The sequence below is a fragment of the Lagenorhynchus albirostris genome, chromosome 14 (assembly GCF_949774975.1).
Source record: "Lagenorhynchus albirostris chromosome 14, mLagAlb1.1, whole genome shotgun sequence".
In the NCBI taxonomy this organism is placed as follows: Eukaryota; Metazoa; Chordata; class Mammalia; order Artiodactyla; family Delphinidae; genus Lagenorhynchus; species Lagenorhynchus albirostris.
In genome coordinates, this window is record NC_083108.1 from 7563643 (window position 1) to 7586367 (window position 22725).

Here is a 22725-nt window from a genome sequence, read left to right on the forward strand (position 1 = left end):
AGGTAGTCGCTAATCTTCTCTCAGAGACCAAGGCAAGAAAAAGTTCTATTCAGAAAATGTCATAAAGAACCATTTTCAAACACTTCTGAAATAAAATCTTGTCCATTATATGTTGAAAAAGTTATTAAAAACACCTTAAATCATAGAGGAAATGGATTCTTGGAAGTATAATTATTTAGCTCTTACTAATTAATAAAAATGTCTTTCAGTTACCCAAACATGGCTAAGTTCCTTGCACAAAGCTGTTTCTTTTCCTTGTACATAAGCTATAAACAGTGTCCAAAATGAAGGTGACAGTGTAATGGTCAGCATTCTTAGTGTTCAAGTGTTTTGAATTCTTGAAAAATGGCTTTTTGACATTCAACTGACAGGTTGAAAGAATATCAACTCGGCCCATTAGTAAAAAGTTATATTTGATAGAAGATGACAGCTGTTTACTGTATGTTTTGGTTTAATTCCTTTTTAAAATAATTATAAGTAAAGATTGAAGATAAAAAATCAGATGGAAAGCAAAAATAGATCACTTGTGTTTCCCTGATGTGATTCGATTATTTCAAGTCCTGAAGCTGTTTGGTCAAAAATCAATGTAGGGATTAAAGCAGAGAGACAGGTATAAGATGTAGAGCTGATTTAATTTATTTCAACTATCAAGGGAAAGGTGATTGTGACACAGATTTTATAAACCGCTGTGCATCCTTTTGTTAGCTCCCATCAACTTCTTTTACGGGATCCAAAAGCAAGATTTTCAGGACTATTGTATTCTACACACACGCAGGTGCACACACACACACACACACACACACACACACACACACACACACACGTTCTTCCCCTGATTTTGCCTGCCTGTGTTCATCTTCAGACAAGTACCAGGTACTGAGAGGCCACTGAAAAGATGATACAATGTCGACCAATACATCGTATATCCAGGCCTTGACTTATTTTGAACAGAGGGAGAAAGTGGCAGAAGCATGAGTTGAACACAAATTTACTATTGACTTTTTTTGCTGAATGAAAAGAAATACTTGACTCCCCCTGTTTGCACTCAAGACCTGGGAAGTAGTGTAAAATGGTTCCAGACTGAGTTTTCTGAATTTGAAGGTTGTCTAGACCGCAGGGGCCAGGAATAGGGGAAAAATTCATGCATACTGACAGTGACCAAAATTATTTTTGGCCCTTAATATCCTCTGGATTTTCATTACTTATGAGGAAAGTATTTTAAGTTCTACCAAAATAATTTGTGAAGTCTTTTAATATTAATTTAATGATGTGCAAACTACAATTGTTCAACTGAGTTTATTAATTATAAAAATAATAAGGATCAGAGAAATGAAATCAGTCCCTCAGAAAGTTTCTGGAGAAGACTAGTTTTTAACTATATTAAGAAGTATAGGGCTTCCCTGGTGGCGCAGTGGTTGAGAGTCCACCTGCCGATGCAGGGGACACGGGTTCGTGCCCCGGTCTGGGAAGATCCCACATACCGCGGAGCGGCTGGGCCCGTGAGCCATGGCCGCTGAGCCTGCGTGTCTGGAGCCTGTGCTCCGCAACGGGAGAAGCCGCGGCAGTGAGAGGCCCGCGTACCGCAAAAAAAAAAAAAAAAGAAGTATAGTTACTCATGTCTTTCCCCAATCATCTTCCACCAACGAGGCCACTCATCTGAACCATCAAGTTTCAAATACAGCTTTGATGATCAGAGCAGAGCAAAGGGAAAAAACAAAGTCCGGGGATGTAAACAGTAAGCACGGGGTGGGGCAGGGGAGTTGTGCATGGGTGATTGCACTCAGATGACTAGGTTGGTACAGAGATTCTGAGTTATGGATTAATATAGAAGGAGGTAGGTTCAATTAAGTGATAACTTGGTGAAATACTAGATTTCATGTAAGAGCAATGAAAGCCACTATCAGTTCTTGATCAAAGATGGCACAAAGTAGTATTTAAGGAAGTAAGTCAAATAGTAGAAAAAGAGAAATTTGAGGCAGAGGAAATTAGCTAAGAGTCAGTTGCAATAATCAGTACATGAATGACTGAGCTCTCAAACTAGGCTACCACTGTCACATACTGGGTCTTTGGGCCACAAAAAAGGAGCCCACTTCAGGTAGACAAATGACAAGTGGCAGATAAATTAGAAAAAAGGTGCCCCTTCCTCCACACTGATGCAGACCCAAGCTGATGCACAGGCTCGGTGATGGGCCACAGGTCCCCTACCCACTTGGCTGGGCACACAGGTGGCCTGGAGAAGGGGTAGGTGTCGTTGGTCAGATTGGAACGTCAGCTTGTGCTTGTCACCAATGCCACGTTCCTACTTTCTCCTATTCCCAACCAACTTACTAATTTTCACCACAGTTACCTCCTTTCCTTTAGGGTTTCAGTCTGATCTTACCATCTTCACGATCTTTTCACATTAGCTCAAACTGCTTCCCTGACATCGAACCATCAAGCATCTTGAATTTCTCAAATTTTTATAACTAGGAAACTGATACCCTTGAGTCATTTAATAACTGCGCCTATTTGCAATGGTCCTGACTCTTATATTAGAAATTACTTGAGATTAAGGATTATGACATCTCTGCTTAGAGCTGTCAATATATCTTTCCAGAATGTGCTTAATAAGTGTTCTTGACCGATTCTGTGTATGTGCATATTTCTGTATGTTCTAGTAGGGACTGTGTCCATTTTATTTCCCAGTTTTCTAGCTGGATTATTTCTAGATTTTCTTCATCAACACAACATTTGAGGTTTAGTGATTGCTGATCAAAGAAACCTGAACTCTCAGAAAATCCACCGCAATGTTTGGGGAGGAAATTTTCATGAACTTTGTTCACATATGTATCTTTCGAAAAGGTGATTTCCTTTTTTTAGTTCTCTTGTTTTGCATATTCTATATAAATGGTGTATAATTGCTAGTCAATAGACGTGGAGGATGGAAATTATAAATGGAGATTGCAGAAGTTTTCACTAGGAAATCATGGGGCCACAACCAAGAGAATCTTCCCATATCTTTCTTCTGTCAGGTATGGGGTCGATCAAGGGGTAACATTGAGGAATAGATGCTATAGGTTCTAAATCTTGCCTGTGCTGGCTTGGTAGAGATTACTGCCTCTGGACTCTGTGCTCCTGAGTTAGACCATGAGAATATTATGGAGGAGAAATAAACTTCATTTGTTTCTTTGGCCTTAGTTTCTGCTAAAATTCACTCATTTTTCTCCCAGGTGATTTGGATTCCTAAACAGTTTGAAGTTGTCGACAAAATGTATATTTTTAGGGATTTATTAATCCAGAACCTTCTGTCCCACTCCTCTGAATTTATAATAGATGCAACTATTGTAGGCATGGCAGTTTTCTGAGCTGTTATGTGCTGGGCTGCCAGATACGTACATTTCCATGACCCGGCGTGATGAACCTCAGCCTTTTATCATCTCTTCCTACCTAGAAAATAATGTCCATGACAGTTAATTTATATGATAGAACCATAGGACCGGAATCCCAGAGCACTGGTGTCACCGCCTGGAGGCTCAAATAGCCTCTGCCGATATGGATCAAGTACAATTTTTAGCCCAATTTAGTTATGTTATTAAAATTCTGGATGATAACTGGGTATCCAGATGAAACATACTGTTTCCAACATCACAAGTGAGTTGATTGCTCAATCAGGGCCTATTATGTCGTTGTAGTTTTACAGTTGCCTCTGCCCACATCAGTTCTTTTATGAGACATTTAATTAAAAAAAAAAAAAAGCAAGCAGTCAGTCATTGCGTTTGTTTTGTGAGCCCACATGTTGATTTATTCATCTTTCCTAAGGCACACAATCCTGGAATGTTTGCCTGCAGTCATTGTTTATACGTTACCATATTTGTGTAGATAAACAAGGTATTGGATTGACAAGTTATTAACAGAGAGAAGGAAATGTTGAAAATCTAACGTTAAGTGGATTTGATGGTGCTCTTACATAAGGAACATTGATGAATGTGTATTGCTATCACTACTATAAACAAAGTAAGTTGGTGGTATTAGAAAGCAGCTAATCCAAGGAACTACTTTTCTTCAAGTGGATCTTTCTCCTCAGCCCGAATTTCAAGTAATTTTCATGACACTTTCCTCTCCTTAGGAACTTAGAGTACAGGTAGGAATTCAAATTCAGAAAAATGTACTGATTTTCTTCCCACTTAAAATCCATGACCACACTTGTGTGAGAGACCTGCCTAATGACTCCAAAGGCAAAATAGCCCTTTGGACTCCTTTGTCGTGTGTGTGCTTTTTTCATTTTAAAGCATCTGGGAATTGTTAACAGCTTGTAATTGTCTCTGAGAGCCTTATTAGAAACTGAACGTAGATGACTGTGTGAAGTTTTCCCCAAAGGCAAGTAGAAAATTACTTAAAATTAAAAAAAAAAATTAGTTCTTCATATAAGATTAATGGCATTTCATGCTTAATAGCAATTCTAGCTTTAAGAATTGTATTGCAATTCAATTAGTCAGACAACTACTTCCAACTTCAACTGAGGTATTTCAAACAGGTACTGACCTGACCCTTGACAAATATTCAAAGGTGACCTAGTAGGTTTGCAGAGGGCTATGTTATTTAAAAGAACAAGAAATGAAGAATAAACACGGATCTGTCATTTGTAGAGATACATCTTTGAACCCCCATTTGTATCTTAAAGTTATTTACACTGAAACGATTCAGGGGTTTTTAAGAATTATTTATTTAACAGAGGAGTATGCTTGGATAATTTAATAAAATAAATATTTTGTAATTCTCATTGGTCACTCTAAACTTCATTTCCAGAGTTAATTTGATGTATTTCACTTTGCCTAAAACTCAAAAATAACTATGATGTTCATAATCTTTTAAGTATAAGAGTAGTGTTTTATTTAATTAACCCACAGGAAGAGATTCTTCCTGTCATGGATGTAAGGTTGAACTGTTTAAAGCTCTCCACTGCACTGGTGAGGAGAAATGGCTTTAGCTAAGGTGAACAGTGAGTGAAATGAAAAATCCTTATCAACACAGTGATAGACACGGGCAAGTAAAGAGTAAATATTGAGATGAGAAACTACGTTAACAAAGGATGGGATATTTTCTGTGGCTTCAAATCAAAGAAGCTCAAGGACATGATGGATGTGCAAATGACCCCCAAATTGGGGCCACATAAGAGGTGACTTTACAAATATAAAAAAATACAGGCTTGCAAAGTATAACCATTATTCTGATTTTTTCATGTTTTATATAGATAGAGCACTGAGATAAATTCTTCACTCTTTTAATTTGTATGTGTATATACACAAATTTTGTGAATTAAGATTATTGTGAATATTGTTAGGTGGGACAATCTGCCATATGGTAAACATTCAGTAAATACACGTGCTTGTGGGCAATTTTACACTCACAAGAAACACGCAAATCCCACTTTAATCAAAACAGGTTGCTTTGCTTTTATGCTGGCTACCGTCTCCTCTTCCTGGTCTAATAAGTGAAGATATCAGCTTTGAAATCCAATCGTGCAATTCCTTTTTTGTAATCACTGGCTATTTTAAAAGTGGAGAGATCAGATGGATAATTAAACTCTAGAGCATAAAGCTGCAGGTTTTGCAATTATTACCAGAGCGCTTATTTCTTATAGCCAGGCATGGCATTAGGTTTCACATGTTTTGTAGAGCACTTAGTAAACACTTTTTTAATTAAAATGTCTTAAGTTGGATAGACTATTTGGAGGTAAATATTCAGCCCAAAGCTTGCTGTCTGTTTCGTATTCTGAAAATATCTGTATGACATTTATAGCACATTTATATATAGGCCTTTATAAATGCCATATAGTTTGCAGTCTAAAGTTTTCTAAGGACCCAAGGGAAAAGTTATAGATAGCAGTTATAAGAACTAAGTGTCACAGGGCTTTGTCTTGGCCACTGTATGACAAACTCACACACTATGCTTATGTTTGTGCCAATCACTCTAAGAAGCTACTGGTAATTACTCAGTTGTCACAACAGCTCTATCATTATCTACATTTTATGGATGAGGAAAGTGAGGCATGGAGAGGTTAAGTGAGGGATGAAGCCTTATCCAAGGCTTCACAGCTAGTAGGGAGAGGGGCTGGGATTCAAAGCCATGCAGACTGGCTTCAGGGTTCTTTTTCTTAACTGTGGCACTATATTGCTTCTCCAAGTGGAAGGAAAATATCATTACTGCCGTCAACAGCAACATCACAAGGGAAGCTGGCTACTGCGGAGTTCCACAGCCTTGCGTCCATCCTTTTAGGAGGTTCATAGGTGCAATGGGTTACCTACCGAACCAGCACACAGAGCATCTGTAGGCAAAGGAGCGGGAGTTTGATCACCCGCTAGTTTCTTCCAGCTCCACCTGCTGAGGTCGCCCCAGGTGCTGTGTCTGTGGGTTCCCCACTGACTCGTCCCCTTTTCTGGGGTTTGCAGGTATCCTGAAGTCACGTGAAGGAGGGTGTTCACACAGTCACATGAGGCACAAGCAAAATCAGGTAGTAGGTGTTAGGGTCTGGAGGGGAGTGCTGGTTGCTCGTAAGTCATGTCCACACCAGGCACAGGCTAGGGCAACCTTAGGAGTAGCCTCCAGGCAAAGGCGAATTAAGGTCCTTGCTGGAGAGAACCGGTGAGAGCTCAGCTCTCACGTGACTCACTGGCTTTGCCAACACCTGCCCCCAAGGTCTTCACCAGACCCGCCCAGCAGAATCTCCCTGTGGGTAAGCTTGCTCCCTTGAGCAACTGCCCTGAAACCGGCTCAGAGTTCCCGAACACGCCCTCCTTCCGCCTTAAGTCCCTCCTCCTTCCTCTCGAATCCGGCTCTGCCTCCAGTTCTCGTAGTTGACTAATGACCATTGGACACAGAGCTGCAGTTATTAGCCATCAGAGTAAGGACAGCAAGGACTTGGCCTTCACAATCTACCACGAAAAAACAGAAGTCTATTTTCTATATTAAATATCCTGAAGAGTTATATTCTCTCCCATTTATGGACCTTTATCTTGAACAGCTAAATAAATAAATAATTTAAATGGTATGTTAGGCCTACTTATGTTTTATTGCATGGGTAAAATGTTCATCTTGATTTTAGTGGAACATTTGAAAAATTTCCCATTATATCCTCATGGATAAGCATGATAGTGACACTGTAATGTAGAGTTACACTTGGTTAAACAACAGTAATAACAACAATGTGTTGGGGAATTAGAATGGGAAACAAAATCTCCTCCCTACCCAGAAAACTGCTCCACCAAGGAAGAAGGGAAAGAAAACAATTTTATTGTTGAATAAGCATGAAACCAGAATTGTGATACGCATCACAGGCAGTCCACTAAGACACTGCAAAGACAGAAGGAAATCTTAACCTTTTGTAAAGCCTGGCAGATACAACCCATTATATGCATGTTCTCAAGGTAAACAGTAACTAGTCCTCAAGTAGGAGGACTTGATAGCATCATTTGTCACACACAGCTCATCCTAAATTCACCTGGTATGACCATCTATGTTAGCTAATTGGCTTCATCCAAAGGAAAAATGAGCTTCTTACATCTTTACGCCAGGAGGTAGTTTTGCACCTCGGAGCAAGGTGCCTTTGGAAGTTAGGCTTCTACCTTCCCACAGAATTGGAAGATACAGGCTCTCTCTTCTTTGATGATTACATTCCAAAGATATGGCTTTGATTTATTACAGCAAAAGGATACAAAGCAAAATCAGCAAAGGGAAAAGATGCATGCGGCAAAGTCAGAAGGACTAAGTCCCAGAAGGAAAGCAGGTGTTTAGCATAAACCACATTGTTTGTATCAACAGTTTAGACTCAATAAACCACCCTAACAGTTAAGAAATGGTGAGAACACTCTCCACATCCAAGTTCCCACACACTAGCCGGGAGCCAGCCTTGTAAGCAGGCCTTTCTAAGGCCAGCAGGCTTCGGGCTGCTACATTAACTCTTTTCTGCACACTAATTCACCACAGAAGTGAGTAGGAAGTGTGCAGGCCTTGACATTCTGACTTGTGATGCATAAATTACAATCTCCTTTAATAACTAATATCTGTTTATGAAAATGGAGAAATATTTTAAGAAGTAAAACATAAGACTAAGGAATACTTGGGTAGAAAGGTGAGACATCTAATATGATGGAGTCAGCCTTGAAAATTTTCTCAACAAATTACCAAATCAGAACGTTCACCATCCTTGTGCCACATATGCTGACATGGGTACCCTTACCGTACTTCAGTCGCTGTAGAGCACTATGGCCCAGAGTACGGCCAGTGCACATAGTGACACCAGAAAATGTAGCTACTGCGGTCAGCCTTTTGAGCAGTAGACTTTACAGCCTATCTTAGACTATGTGTTTCTCAACTGACGTAAAGTTTTAAAGTGTTTAAGTCACTTGGGAAACTATTTTCCATCAAGAGAGGCAAAACCATTGCAGCAAAATGTGTACATAAGATTAGAAACTCGCTTCCTCATTGGCTTGCTCTGTAATTACAGGACAATTATTTAGATTCTCTGCACCTTATGTTTCTCAGTTAAAATCTAATAATACTTTTATTTTTTTAATTTTATTGAAGTATAGTTGATTTACAATATTGTGTTAGTTTCTGCTGTACAGCAAAGTGATTCAGTTGTACATGTATATATATACTTTTTTATATTCCTTTCATTATGGTTTATTACAGAATATTGAATAGAGTTCCCTGTGCTATACAGTAGGACCTTGTTGTTTATCAATTCTGTACATAATAGCTTGCATCTGCTGACCTCAAACTCCCAACCCACACCTCCCCCACCCCCTCCCCCTTGGCAACCAGAAGTCTGTTCTCTATATCTGTGAATCTGTTTCTGTTTCATAGATAAGTTCATTTGTGTCATATTTTAGACTCCACATATATGATAATACTTTCATTTTGAGTAGGAATAGTTACTATTCACTCAGAAGAAAAATTAGAGGTTGATGTCATGGCCCTTTAATTCTCTGAAAATAATTTATTCCCTAGGACCTTCTTGCTATAAAACAGGGAAAGGTTTCTGAACTACAAAGAATATAAAATCGGTCTGCACAAAGAAAGTCGACCTTTGAAAACTTGGGATCATATTACCATGCCTGTATTTCAGGCATACAGGAACGTTCAACAGACTTCAGACTACCATTTTTTCCCGTGGTCCTCCAAAGCTACAACCATTTTATACATGTTTATCAACACCACTTCTACCTTTCCCCAGAAAGGTGAATCTAGTTACAGGAACAAGCATCCTCTGTTATACATGACTAGTGCAACATGGAATGTCAACATGAAAAGAATAGAAATTAGTTATTTCACTCTAATTTTGAATGTGAGCGGACAAAACCTAAGTTCACTCTTAACAGCTTACATTATGTGGTGCTTAAATATGTAAATGAAGCCCCCCTACATGTTTTGTCTAGAGCCACTCCCATGGCCACCCTTAGATTGATTGCATCATCATTTTGCAGTTGCCAAAAAAGTGTCCAGAAGATCAAGTGATCTTATGCCGGGGTCTTCCAGGGAAAAGAATTAGAAGATAGGACTTAGAACTGAAGGCTTCCCTCCTCCATCTATTTTTTTCAGCAAATCAGTGTCTAATGTGAGACGAAGATTGGATATTTGCATTATACAGTGAGTCAAAAATTGGAATCAACCTGATAGTGCTGAGTCTGTCACCTAACACACATCTATCCTGGGGGAACATACACAGTGTGTATCCCATCTGTACATAGAGCGAAATCAAATATTTCTCTTCTTTGTAATGAGGTAAGACAGCAAGAATAACTTTTACTGGTATCTACCATGACCTGCCCAGGGCTGGGTAGAGGGTCAGGATCTCTGAGTTTTTCTCAGCATGTTTTTTGGTCCAGATATTTAGGTTCTAAGTTGCTTGGTTTCCCCAGTCCTTAACCCCACCCCAGACTCTAATAAAAGATAAATAGTAAACATCCATGCCTGCTCTTACCCGCCTGGCTCTGAGGCAAGGACCTGGAAGCATTTATATCCCAAGCCTTTCTAAGGGTTTATAACTCAGCTGTAAATACTTGTCATTGGCAGAAACGTAGCCTGGAGGTTTGCAGTCCTCGAGTAAGTTACTCATTTATATATCTCACTGACGTGCTTTAAATTGTTTTAACTGTATTTACCTTTCTTTCCTTTTTTTAAATAAATTTATTTATTTTATGTATTTATTTTTGGCTGCATTTGGTCTTCGTTGCTGCACACAGGCTTTCTCTAGTTGCAGCGAGCGGGGGCTGCTCTTCCTCGCGGTGCGCGGGCTTCTTATTGCGGTGGCTTCTCTTGTTGCGGAGCACGGGCTCTAGGCGCATGGGCTCCAGGAGTTGTGGCACGTGGGCTCAGTAGTTGTGGCTCGCAGGCTCTAGAGCACAGGCTCAGTAGTTGTGCACGGGCTTTGTTGCTTTATGGCATGTGGGATCTTCCCGGACCAGGGCTCGAACCCATGTCCCCTGCATTGGCAGGTGGATTCTTAACCACTGCGCCACCAGGGGAGTCCTATTTATCTTTCTTGATGGGAGGGAAAATAATGGCTTTATGGTTCACGACACTTTTGTCCTCCTATGAATCAACACCGCATTGGGATGAAGGTTGAAAAAAAAATCAGCAAAAAAGTGGCTGCCGAGAAGAGACAAGAGAGGGGCTTGAGGGCTGACATCACTCAAGCTAAGATCTGTTAAAAGAATTTAGGAAAAAGTGAAGGTTAGGAACTATTGATTAACTCCCTAAAGCACCCACACCCCATTTGCTTTTCCATTTTCTTTGGTTTTAGCCGTACAGGGCCCAGCAAGTTGGGTGCTTACACCAGCCTGGTCCAAGTACTGCTGGTTCACAACGCAGCAGAGGGGTGGGAAGCTGAGAAGGAGATAACAAGTAGGATTGGCTATAGGCTGGGATACTCTGGATTGTAAGTGAATCTCTACCAGACTCCCATGCTTTTTTTTGGTGCCCACCATTTCATCTCTAATGCCAGGTACACAGTCTGCCTCAACACTGTGTGTTAAAAGATGAGTGAAGAAGATGGATCTGAGTCCAGCAGGTCACCCATTGCTAGAAGAGGTTAAAAAGAGGCAACATATGTCACATTAAGGAATGCATCTGAAATTTAGATTTTATAAGTGAGCAGTGTGAAACAAATGAAGATACTTTTCAGTGGTTTCTACTTAATTCATATAACTGAGAGCTTAGCAAAGAATGCCATCTTAATTCTTAAGGATTCTGAGTACACTTCTGCAAAGATGCTCTCTACATCCTGCACTTTAAATATAACCACGAAAAACTGGCAGAGTATTCTGCTTTAAGCATGCAGACCTTTAAATTTTTGTACTATTTTTTTCTAATTATTAAAAACAATACATCATTTAGTACATCTGGAAAATAGCAAAAAGCTTAAAGAAACAATTGCTTTTAATTCTATTCCCTGAAGATCATCACTTTAAAATTTTGGCATGTTGCTGCCTGGCAGGCTTTTTCCTCCTAAGTTCTATACTTGATTGAGATATCATAGCATGCACAACTGTGAATTCTGGCTTTGAAATTTTACTTAACTTTCTATCTGGAGTCAGCAGTTTTCCATTTCATTGGGATTCTTTACACCCATGATCCTAATGTCTATAGCTGTGATTCTCTAGGAGGTGGCCCCAGACCAGCATCACACAGGAGCTGCAAATTCTGGGACCCACACAAACCTCCTGAGTCAGAAATTCTGAGGGGGGAGCTCAGCCATCTGTGGTTTAACGAGCCTCCCCCCATCCCCCTGCCCTGTGATTCTAATTACATTTGAGACCCTCAGCTGTGTCGTCTTACTTTAGAGTGCTGCTGGGAAAGAAGGATTTTCTTTTTGCTCTTATAAATGTTCCACAAAACTCCTTGTTCACATTTCTGAGCATTTCTTTAGGAAAAAAGTAATTAATCAAATGTGCAGGAAGCTCGTGAAAAGGTCTGATGCACAGAGAGCGATTTCTTCCCAGAGGCAGGTTGCGGCAGATTTCTCTCCCCAAGTGGAGCCTGAGGTCGTCCATCTTGCCACCTTCTTCCTTTCATGCAAACTTGTCTTTAAGCACTTTTGGTTAATAAGTTGTTTTTTATCTTACTTATTCTCTTAACATAGGTTTTTCTTGACAGCAAAGGTATGTTAAAGATACTAATTTTTTGCCTTTACCTGTGATGATTTTGACCTACAGATATTTTTCATTTTGACCCAGTCAATCCTATGTGTTTGCTTATTTGTATAAATTGGAAAGTCGTTTCTCATTACAGAGATTAAATAATACTCACTTATAGTTTCTTCTCATGTTTACATTTAAACATTTAGATCTCTGTAGTCCACCCAGATTGGCTTTTTTTTACTGTAATTTTTTACTGTAATTAAGATGTAAATTTCAAAAAACAGGTAAATAATTTCCCCAAAATACTGTCAATGAATTTTTTGATCATAACTTTCATTTTTTTCCACCATGCCTATTTAATTTAACCTTAGCATCTACTGTATTCAAATTATGTCAGCATAGCAACTGCGGTCCTTTAATAGGCCTGTGTTATAATGCAAATACTTTCAGGTATTTTGTTTGCTTTTAATAATGTGCCAAGAGCTTAAAAACATTAATTTCATATTTGACGGGGAAAAAATATTCTTGTTCCTTTTGCAGTGGTGGTTCAATGTATTTTGTTGTTGTTGTTCAATGTATTTTTGTTCTGAATAAGTTTCGCTTTCCTTCTCCCCATCGTATTTGGACAAAACCCTATCTTAGACACTACATACAAGGTCTTTAAAAGTGTTCATATATTTTTTCTATCTTTATTCACCTTACAGGTTAACAAATTTAAAACATAAAAATAATGTTTATTTTTTGACTTAGTTTCTTTTTGCTGTAAAGCTTGCAAAAGAATGAGTGGAGTAGACTTTGAGCTCTTATCATGAAAAACATCTCAGCTATAGTGGGTCAGGAAGGAAGAAATCATCTGAGTGAAGGATTGGGAAGAATGTTGTGAAAAGTATGGTTTACAGGTTGCTGTGGGATTCCAGATAGCCTGGGAGTCAGGGTACAAGCGTTCGAGCTTTTATTTCAAGAGAGAGGGAAGCTGTGCTGTTCTCTGCCATAGCTGCCCCTTTCCTACAAATTTCCTGGGAAATTTGCTGCCTGAAGATATAGAGATAGCCATAAAGATGGCGGTTTGGGGCTTCCCTTCCCTGGTGGCGCAGTGGTTGAGAGTCCGCCTGCCGATGCAGGGGACACGGGTTCGTGCCCCGGTCCGGGAAGATCCCACATGCCGCGGAGCGGCTGGCCCTGTGAGCCATGGCCGCTGAGCCTGCGCGTCCGGAGCCTGTGCTCCGCAACGGGAGAGGCCGCAACACTGAGAGGCCCGCGTACCGCAAAAAAAGAAGGAAAAAAAAAAAAAAAGATGGCGCTTCGGTTTCAATTCAATCCTGTTTCCATCAACACATAGTGATGAGTTTCTTCTTCTTGTAAGGAGCTCTGTGGGTGGCGGTGGGTGAGGTGTGCTGTGGGCAGGAGGACATTTGAAAGAGGAAATGGTCTCTGGCCTCATGGGATCTGGCTCCAGAGGTGAGCAAATATTTGAATATTGCCTTATTAGCCTCTTATCACAGCTCTGTGATGTAATTAGAAGTGTTGTCATCACTTGACAGTTGAAGGAAGGCTGGCAGAAAAGGTTAGGAATTTGCTGGAGGTCAAACAGCTAAACAGTGAAAGAACCAGGATGAGAATTTCAGATTCCCTGGCCATAGCCCTTTCCAGTTAATCGCTGAGTTGGAAAAGTAACATGCTTTTCCTGATTATTTTTATCATTAACCGTAATTGAGTAGACAATATTTCTTGAACAAAATTCCACTTATAAACATCAGAGTTACATACTGTTGTGTCTTGGATGTACTTAATGCAATAGAACTAAGAAGTAATCTTCATTTATATACTATTTTGATGTGTTTTTTTCCTACAAAAGATTTCGTGTATGTGATCAGGAGCTCATTAGAATGAAGTGATATCTGTCTTGAATGCTTTCTATTCTTGGTCTCAATAAGGTGTCAAACCCACCATTAGATCCAGGAACTAGTGAAAATCTGTGAGGAGTCAGAAGTATTTAGGAGACTGGAAGAAAAATCTTTTTCCCCTATCTCAGCCTATTTTTTATTGGAATCTTTGTTTTACATTGTTACCCTGTGATGATTAATATACCCTTTCCTAATTTTCCCACTTCCCTTTCTTTTCTGGCTTTAGCTGAATTCCTAATTCCTCCTATAACTTTGTTTCCTCCTAGGTAAAACCAATAACCAGTCCATCCTCTTCGTGGCCGCAGGGACAGCTTTGTTGTTGCTGTTGATTATCCTAATTACCACCGTCATTGCCATTCCTTATAAGAGGTGAGTATTGCAGCTCCTCCTGGATCTAGTTTTCCCTGAGTAATTCTGATGCTGGAGTTTCTCCATTAATAACCCAGTAGTTGGTCAAGCTGTCTTACGACTCAGGTACTGAGTCCATGTACTTTGAGCGCTGCTCTTGTACGTAGCAGAGAAGGAGTTAAAGTTGGAGGAGGAGGCTAGAATGACTCATTTCGGAATTAGTAGGAGTGGGCAGTGCACCCCTGCACTAACAAAGCCAGCCGCCTGGTGCCTCTGCTCTGTCTGCTACCCCGTCTCTCCTCTCCTCCTGCAAAGGAAAACGGCTGTCAGGTGAGGGGAAGGTATGTGTGTGTAACAGAGAGAGAGAGAGAGAGAGAGAGAGAGAGAGAGATGGATTCTGAGAGAAGATCAGGGTTGAACAGTAATAATGCCTTCATTCATTCATTCATTAAATATTTATTGTGGCAGTGGTGACTGAGATATAGTGGCATGCATATTCTAATAAGCAAGCAACGTGATTTTAAATGGTTCTATATTCTCTGAAACAATCAGTGTAGGTGCCTTTATTACAAACCATTGAGAAGAAAGGAGTTGGGAGGAGCTGCCCTAGAGAGAGCAGGTGGCCATTGGCCTCTTCTGAAGTTTCCTACCTTTTACCACCTGTGGCATACTTGGCAATTTTCTAGGCTGTTCTTGGTTAACTCTTCCCTTCTTAGCTGCCCCATGTTCATCAACTCACCAGTCTAGGTATTTGTTGCAATCTTAGCTGTAGTCATATTGGGTTGGAATCATTCCTTATACTTGTGATCCAACTAAAGTATTAAATTCTTAAGGAAAGAAGGAACCAAACTTTTGATGTCTACGTTTTGAATGTCCGACACATGGTAGGCACTTACTGTATGTTTGTTGAGTGAAGGAATACATCCATCTCCACTCTTCTCCCCAGTAATGTTACCACTGACGCATGCGCGCGCGCACACACACGCACACACACACGCACACACACACACACACACAGTCCTGCGTGCTTATTGACGGGGTTTCCCATCGGTTTCCCCATCTCGTCGCCATATCCTCTTCGAAGGCTCCCCTCACTGCTCGCCTGACTTCAGCGGTACTCCCCCTTTCTAACCCATCTATTATTTTCCTGGTTCCCCTTCTAAAAGCTAGACTGGCCACGTCGTCTCCCTGTTTAAGACCTGTTTATTGTCTTTCCACTGGCACCAGGATAACGCTAAGCTCATTAACTTTGTGGCACAGGTGCCCTTTGTTCTGACCCCAGCCCAATTAATCTGACCCCAACCTAATATTCATTCATATTTTCTACTTTACTTACTCCCCTGATAGTGACAAAATGTATTAAAACTACAGCTTTTATTCTGTGAACATGCCTGACTCTTCCCATTTGTTATGACACCAAAATGCTGATTTCCCCCATATTTGGCCTTAGAATGATCTGGTCCTGCAGACCATTCAAGGTGTGGGATGCGTGTCCCCTCTGGGAGGGCTGTCCTGCTTCTCCCTCCCTACAAGTAGACATGATGTCACCATCCAGAATCGTGTTGCACTTCTTACACTATACCTCGCAGCCTGCTTTGTAGTTTAATCACTTCCATGCTTGGCTTCCCTTCTATTCATAATGGCAGGGATTACGTTTTACTCATTTTTTAGTGTTTGATAGCATTTAGCACTAATCTTTCCAAATAAGGATGGTCCATAAGCATTTGTCTAATTAAATTGAAACATGAAACTGTCGTCGTTCCTTTCTGTCCATCATGGGCTGCCCTCCAGTCTTTCCCTGGTCAGAAATTAGCAAATTGAGGTAAGGATGTTAGTGACACTGAGGATCTCTCTACTGCTTCACCTTGGTTGATTAAAAAATGCACCGAGGGCAGATACGACAACAGGAGCACATGGGAACACAAGGAATATGGCTAGGAGAGAGTGAGTGACAGGACAGACCTCGAGAGGGTCACAGATATTGGACAGAAAGGATTTAGCTTCATGAAAATGCATCAATTTTACATGAATAGCTAAATTGAACTGTAGAATATCTTGTCCCACTTGGTTAAATGTGATAAAAAGAAGATCAGTGGACTTGAATGCATAACCATGGCCAAACACCACACAGCAAAAAGCACTTGTTCTTTCTACCTTGTCATTGGTATTGATTTGTGGTCGTTACTTAGAATGGAAACGTCTTGAAAAATGTCCCAAGGGACTATACAATGCCCTTCTGAACTCTGTCTTAGCAACTGTTTAAAATAATCCTGCCGCTTCAGCTTCAGATATGCTGACCTAGAGAGAAGCCAAAATACATCACAGGGTGCCTGAAGGAGACTGAATTCTTCCTTCACGCCCAGCACCGGGGAGCCTGTGAGCACGAGGCCTTTGGAGCACAGTTGATGTCATTTCCAGTTAGAGACCAGAATAGTGACCATATTCAGTGAGCATGGCTAGGGGAAGGCATAGCACCAGTAAGCGTGACAGGAGCCGAGATACAGTCTAGGGATTGACACCTGAGTCTGTAGGAAGAAATTTAATATTTAGCGAGCAAATGTTAGGCACTTTTACCTCTGTTGTCAGCTTCGAGGTTCACAGCAAATAGCGTGTCTTGGTTTGCCTGGGACTTTCCCGGTTTCAGCGCTGATCATTCCTCATCCCAGGGAAACTCCTTAGAATCAAGCAAGCCAAAACGGGGATATGTTTACTGTCTTTATTCTACAGGTGAGAGGACTGACCTTTAGAGATGCAAATCACTAGTCAATTGCAGAGCACAAGTTAGGCGCAGATCATCCCACTCTAAACTTCGTGTTCTCGTTGTATGATAAATAAGTGCTAGGGATGCAATCTACGACGTGGTAAATATCATTAACACGGCTCTACATTATGCATGCCTGTTGTTAAGAGAGCAAATTCTAAGGGTTCTCGTCACAAGGAAAATGTTTTTTCTATTTCTTTACTTTTGTGTCTATATGAGATGGTGGATGTTCACCAAACTTATTGTGGAAATTGTTTCATCATGTATGTAAGTCAGATTATTATGCTGTACACCTTAAACTTACACAGTGCTGTATTGTATCAATTGTATCTCAATAAAACTGGAGAAAAAAATCATCTTCTCTTTTCCTCATCACATTGTATATGCTAAGCTTATGTTAAAAGTATATTTGTTGGGGTGGGATAGGGAGGGTGGGAGGGAGACGCAAGAGGGAGGAGATATGGGGATTATATGTATACATATAGCTGATTCACTTTGTTATACAGCAGAAACTAACACACTATTGTAAAGCAATTATACTCGAATAAAGATGTTAAAAAATATATTTGTTTATATATATAACACACATGTATATATATATATTTGGACCTACTTGGGAAAGTTAACTCTATATTATGATATAACAAGCCTTGTGAAGGATAATTTAACAAAGGATCAAAAGTCATAAATCTGTGTCTGTTTCCTCACTTGTGAAAAGAGGATAATAATAGTGTCTGTATCATAGATTTCTTATGAGGAATAAATAATTTATATAAAAGATCTTAGAAATATGACTTGCACATAGTAAATTTACACATAAAGTAAGTAAATAATTTGTTTAAATACTACTTAATAAGTAAATACATAAATGCACATAGTCTGTGATTCTGTTGACATGGTAGGAGGATTTCATAGCAACTAGAAGAGACCATCAGAGTCAACATTGATTATTTGAACAACCTTTCCCTGGAGAGAGATTATCTTGCCAGGTTTTCAAAATTTCTGTGAAGTAATTATAACCTCATCTTTAAAAGAAAACTCTACATTTTTGTATCTGACCTGTCCCCTCTGTGGTTCAATAAGAATCTTTTCTGTAGGGGGATGAAAAGAAATAGTCACCAGCTCCCCCTGATAACAATTTCCATACACTTGGATATAGTTATTTCATCTTTGCATTCAATTACATTACTCTCTTCTCTTGTATTTTCTTTTCAAAGATTCCTCCTGAAGTTAGGCTTTTATAAGTTTTCTTGAAACTGTGGAGAGTTTATTGAATAGTATGGTTTCGGATGGCCCGTTTTCAGCTGCAGCAATGTGACTGTAGAAGCAGTGAGCCTGGTAGTCAGGAAGGAGGGCTGTGAATTCAAATCCCGATTCTACTGATTACCAACCATGTGATTTGGGGCAAATTACTCTTCCTCACAGTGCCTCAGTTCCCCGGTTCATTAAATAGAGAGTTTTTGATGAAATCTGAATAAAGTAATCCATACAGGTGGTTTAGTAAAACACCCAGAAGATTCCATAAAACTTAGCTATATTGTCATTGTCATCCAAGAAGTTGCACTGTTAGCATTTAAAAGGAAGTTTTAATTGTGGGAAATCTCTAAGTCATTTATGTATCAATAATAACCCACTCTGCACCATTCTTTAGTAAACTCACTGAGATTAATTACTAAGGAACTGGCTGCATATCCATTTAGTTGCCTTCACCATCTGTGAGCACACTGGAGAAGGTACGAAAAATGAAAAAATTTAGGACAGTGGAATTTTGGGTGAGTATGTATAAAACCGCTGTGGACAGCTGCTTTAACATAATCACTAAGGGCATGCGGGCTGCGCGTACAGGTGAGGTATTATAGAGCGTCTGAAATAATGCTGGTGCTGGAGTGTCATTCTTATTACCTCTCTTGTACATGTTTTCCCAGAAGGAGAAGGAGACAGAAAAGAGGCCTATTTAAAGAGTACTGGGACACACAGAATAGGGTAAGTTTTCTCAGAATTGTCATTCCCCGCCCCCGTTTTGTGCATCATAAATGTAAAGTCAGTCCATTTTGCAGTTAGCAATCTTCTTTTTTATTCTCCTTTCAATAACCTAACCAGTGCAGTTGCCTGTTTTTCCAGTATCAGCTATTTGATGAAATGGTTATTTTCTGAACTAGTCTCCTATTATTAATACCTTTTGAAACTGTTTGTTTTACATTCACATAAATAAAGGAGCAATTACACTAGATAATAATAATCAACATTGCACATTACCAAAATCTGTATTAGTTTCCTAGGGCTGCAGCAACAAAATTACCACAAAGAGGGTGACTAGAAACAACAGAAATCTAGTCTCTCACAGTTCTGGAGGGTTAGAGTCCAAAATCAAGGTCTCAGCAGGATCAGTTCCCTCTTGGGACGAGACTCTGTTCTGTGCTTCTCTCCTGGCTTCCGGTGGTTGTTGGCATTCCTTGGCTTGTAGACACATCACTCCAGTCTGTTCCTCTGTCTTCACATGGCGTCCTTCTGTGTGTGTGTGTGTGTGTGTGTGTGTGTGTGTGTCTGTGTGTGTGTCTGTGTCTGTATCTCTTCTCCTTTTATAAGGGAACCAGTCATATTGGGCTAAGAGCCCACCTTACTTCAGTATGACCTCATTTTAACTAATTACATCTGCAGCAACCCTATTTCCAAATAAGGTCACATTAATGAAGGTCTGGGAAGGACAAAAATTTAGGGGGGATGATATCTGACCCAGTACAGGGCATGATAATATTTTTATGTCGTGAGGTTATTGTGAGGATTAAATTAAATGTAACTAAAAGCATAGCAAGCACGTAGAAAGATGCAATGCAGGATATTCATTATTGTTACGATGTTTGGATTAATTTATTAATTAACGGACGTTCAGATTATAAAGCTAAAGACCTTTTTGTTGGGCTGCAGGAATCGAGTGAACTTGACATTGTCCTCCTTATTCTACGTGCCCCTGCCCCTTAATGTTTAATTGACAGAGGAGAAATTCCCTTCTGGGTGTGAAGATAAGAGGGACACTTATTTTCGTGCTCATTGCCTCCACTATAGGTCAGATATTCTCTTTAACACATACTATTGTGTTTACAAAATTTTACAATAAAACATTTCCCTGAGTGTTATCTAAAATTACATCCATATCTCTTCAATTTAATTGTTTGCCATTGAATGCTACATGGCCCAAACCTCAAGTACTAAAAAGTTTCTGACAATCCAGTGTGTGTGCTTCAAACTTCTTAATAATCTATCAGTTTAACTTTCTTCTTTCTGTTAGGTAGTTACTTTTTTGCAAAACAAAAAAAGTTTTTTTTCTGAATATCTCATGGTTTGTTTTTGGGCACCAAGTGCAAAGGCTGGAGAAGTCTGGCCTTGTCTGACCTGCCATGCCTGCACGCAAGGAAACCGTGTTCTGTCACATGCAATTTCCGGATCCCTTCTCTGTCCTTAGCTGTTGTCCATTCAAGCCAATCCAAAGCCACATTTATTGCTGTGAATTTCAGAGGAGGAAAGGCGCTTTGCAACTTCCTCACTAGGTATTCCACTCTTCCAGGGTTTTGCAGAATAATGATAATTTGAATGGTGATTAGAAAGTTAGACAGTAAGCTGGTCTGTGAAGTTAGACCTACTTGATTCTGCGGGATATTTTTTGAGACAAACTACGTAGAAAACAATAGCACTTGAATTTTCCTTTTACTTTCTCCTCGCAAACACTGAAACCACACTAAATTTTCAGACTACTCACCGAAAGACCCCTCTCTCTCCTTCTCTTCTCCTCCCTTCAATTCTGCCCCGCCCCCGCTCTCTCTCCTCCTCTGTCACTTATGCTTACGTATTTTCTGTCACACACATACATACAGGTGGTCAAAGTGACCCAATTAAGGTAGAGAAGATTAATGATTGTATAACATCATCTTGAAAGTGAATGTGCATTTATTTTTGTAATTTAAAAAAAATTATTTATTTTATTTTATTATTTATTTTTGGCTGTGTTGGGTCTTCATTGTGGGTTTTCTCTAGTTGCGGCGAGCGGGGGCGATTCTTTGTTGTTGTACATGGGCTTCTCATTGCGGTGGCTTCTCTTGTTGCAGAGCACGGGCTCTAGGCGTGTGGGCTTCAGTAGTTGTGGTATGCGGGCTCATTAGTTGTGGCTCACGGGCTGTAGAGCGCAGGCTCAGTAGTTGTGGCTCATGGGCTTAGTTGCTCCGTGGCATGTGGGATCTTCCCGGGCCAGGGCTCAAACCTGTTTCCCCTCCATTGGCAGGTAGATTTTTAACCACTGTGCCACCAGGGGAGTCTCTGTAATTTTTTAATTGTGTTCAGTTGCTTATTTTTGAGCCAGCACACTGTGTACTTTAAAAATATTTATTTTTCCATTCAACAGAAATTAATGATTATCCACTATGGGAAAATACTGTACTAGACTTTCCATATAAAAAATACAAATAATGGTTCTCTTCGAAATAGCCTAACATCAGGAGAGGGAGTTTTACATTTAAACAGGTAATTTATATCACAATATATCAAGTGATAATCAAGGCTAGGTCTCTGTTGTATCTCACTCACCACCCTACAAATCAAGAATGTGATTTCTCACAGAAGTTCAATACAGTGAAGAGCATGTTTTATGAAATTAACTGTAATAGAAATTTGACCTGTATCATGGTTGAACTAAGGAGAGATTTATGTTTTGAGTGTCTTTATTAAGTGCTGAAATGCAGTGAATTATTAACATCCTTTGTGTTTGTCTTTCTAGGCAACCAACAACTACAGAAGTCCTGTCCCTGCCAATCAACCTTCAGATGGTGCAGGAGAGGATATTTATGTCAACTACCCAACCTTCTCTCGTAGACCAAAGACTAGAGTCTAAGCTTTTCCCTTAATCTGAGCATATTAATGATGACTGTTATGCACATGGATCTTTATACAATTTCTTCCCACTATTTAGTGTCTACCTTGGATACTAGTTGACCAAATTTATTTCATTTGACAGGAAAAATACTGCCTTAACTAGAGGGCATTCTTAACAGAAATGTTTTAGAAAACCTGACTCTAATTAGCTTACACATAAGAGGAAACTTATTGAATCCTGTAATGGAACAATGAAGGGGAGATCAAGCTTCAGGCAAGGGTTATTTACCAGGGCTTAAATATTATGTCTAGAATTAAGTACGGATATAAGACAGTTTCTGCATGCCCTTTCACAGTGCTGGATCCACTTCCTTGGTGTTAGCCTAACTCTCATTCAGGCTTTTCCCTTGTGTTTCCAAGATGACTGCCAACAACTCCTGGCAATTCATAATCCTTGTTTCTGTCTGGTAAAGAGTTTGCTCTGATAGAGCAAACACATTTGGTTACTTGTCCATCATAAAACAGTCATTATGACCAGAAAGGATGAAATGGCTTAAGTCAGTTAAGGGCTCACCTCTAGAGCTAGGTAGGAGGGGGACCAAAGCACACTACTGGGAAATTCAGAGTTTTATTAGAAGAAGTAAAGGGGAGCCTGGAAGCTGGGCTGGTTGCCAACAAATGCAGACTCTAATGACCTTCCAAGACATCTTCTGTTAGCCAGCTAAAAAGAGTA

The 22725-nt window shown here is 39.9% G+C and overlaps 1 protein-coding gene across 1 annotated transcript in view; it reads left to right on the plus strand.

Moving 5' to 3' along the window:
- The window catches only part of CD226 (CD226 molecule), an 85251-nt gene extending 63234 nt beyond the window's left edge, over nt 1–22017 (plus strand). Inside the window, exons 4-6 of the mRNA XM_060121614.1 lie at nt 14290–14392; nt 19058–19115; nt 21898–22017. Of these exons, the coding sequence (XP_059977597.1) occupies nt 14290–14392; nt 19058–19115; nt 21898–22011 (275 nt within the window). The 3' untranslated portion in view covers nt 22012–22017. The remainder of the gene's footprint in view (nt 1–14289; nt 14393–19057; nt 19116–21897) is intronic.
- Nucleotides 22018–22725: the final 708 nt, after the last annotated feature.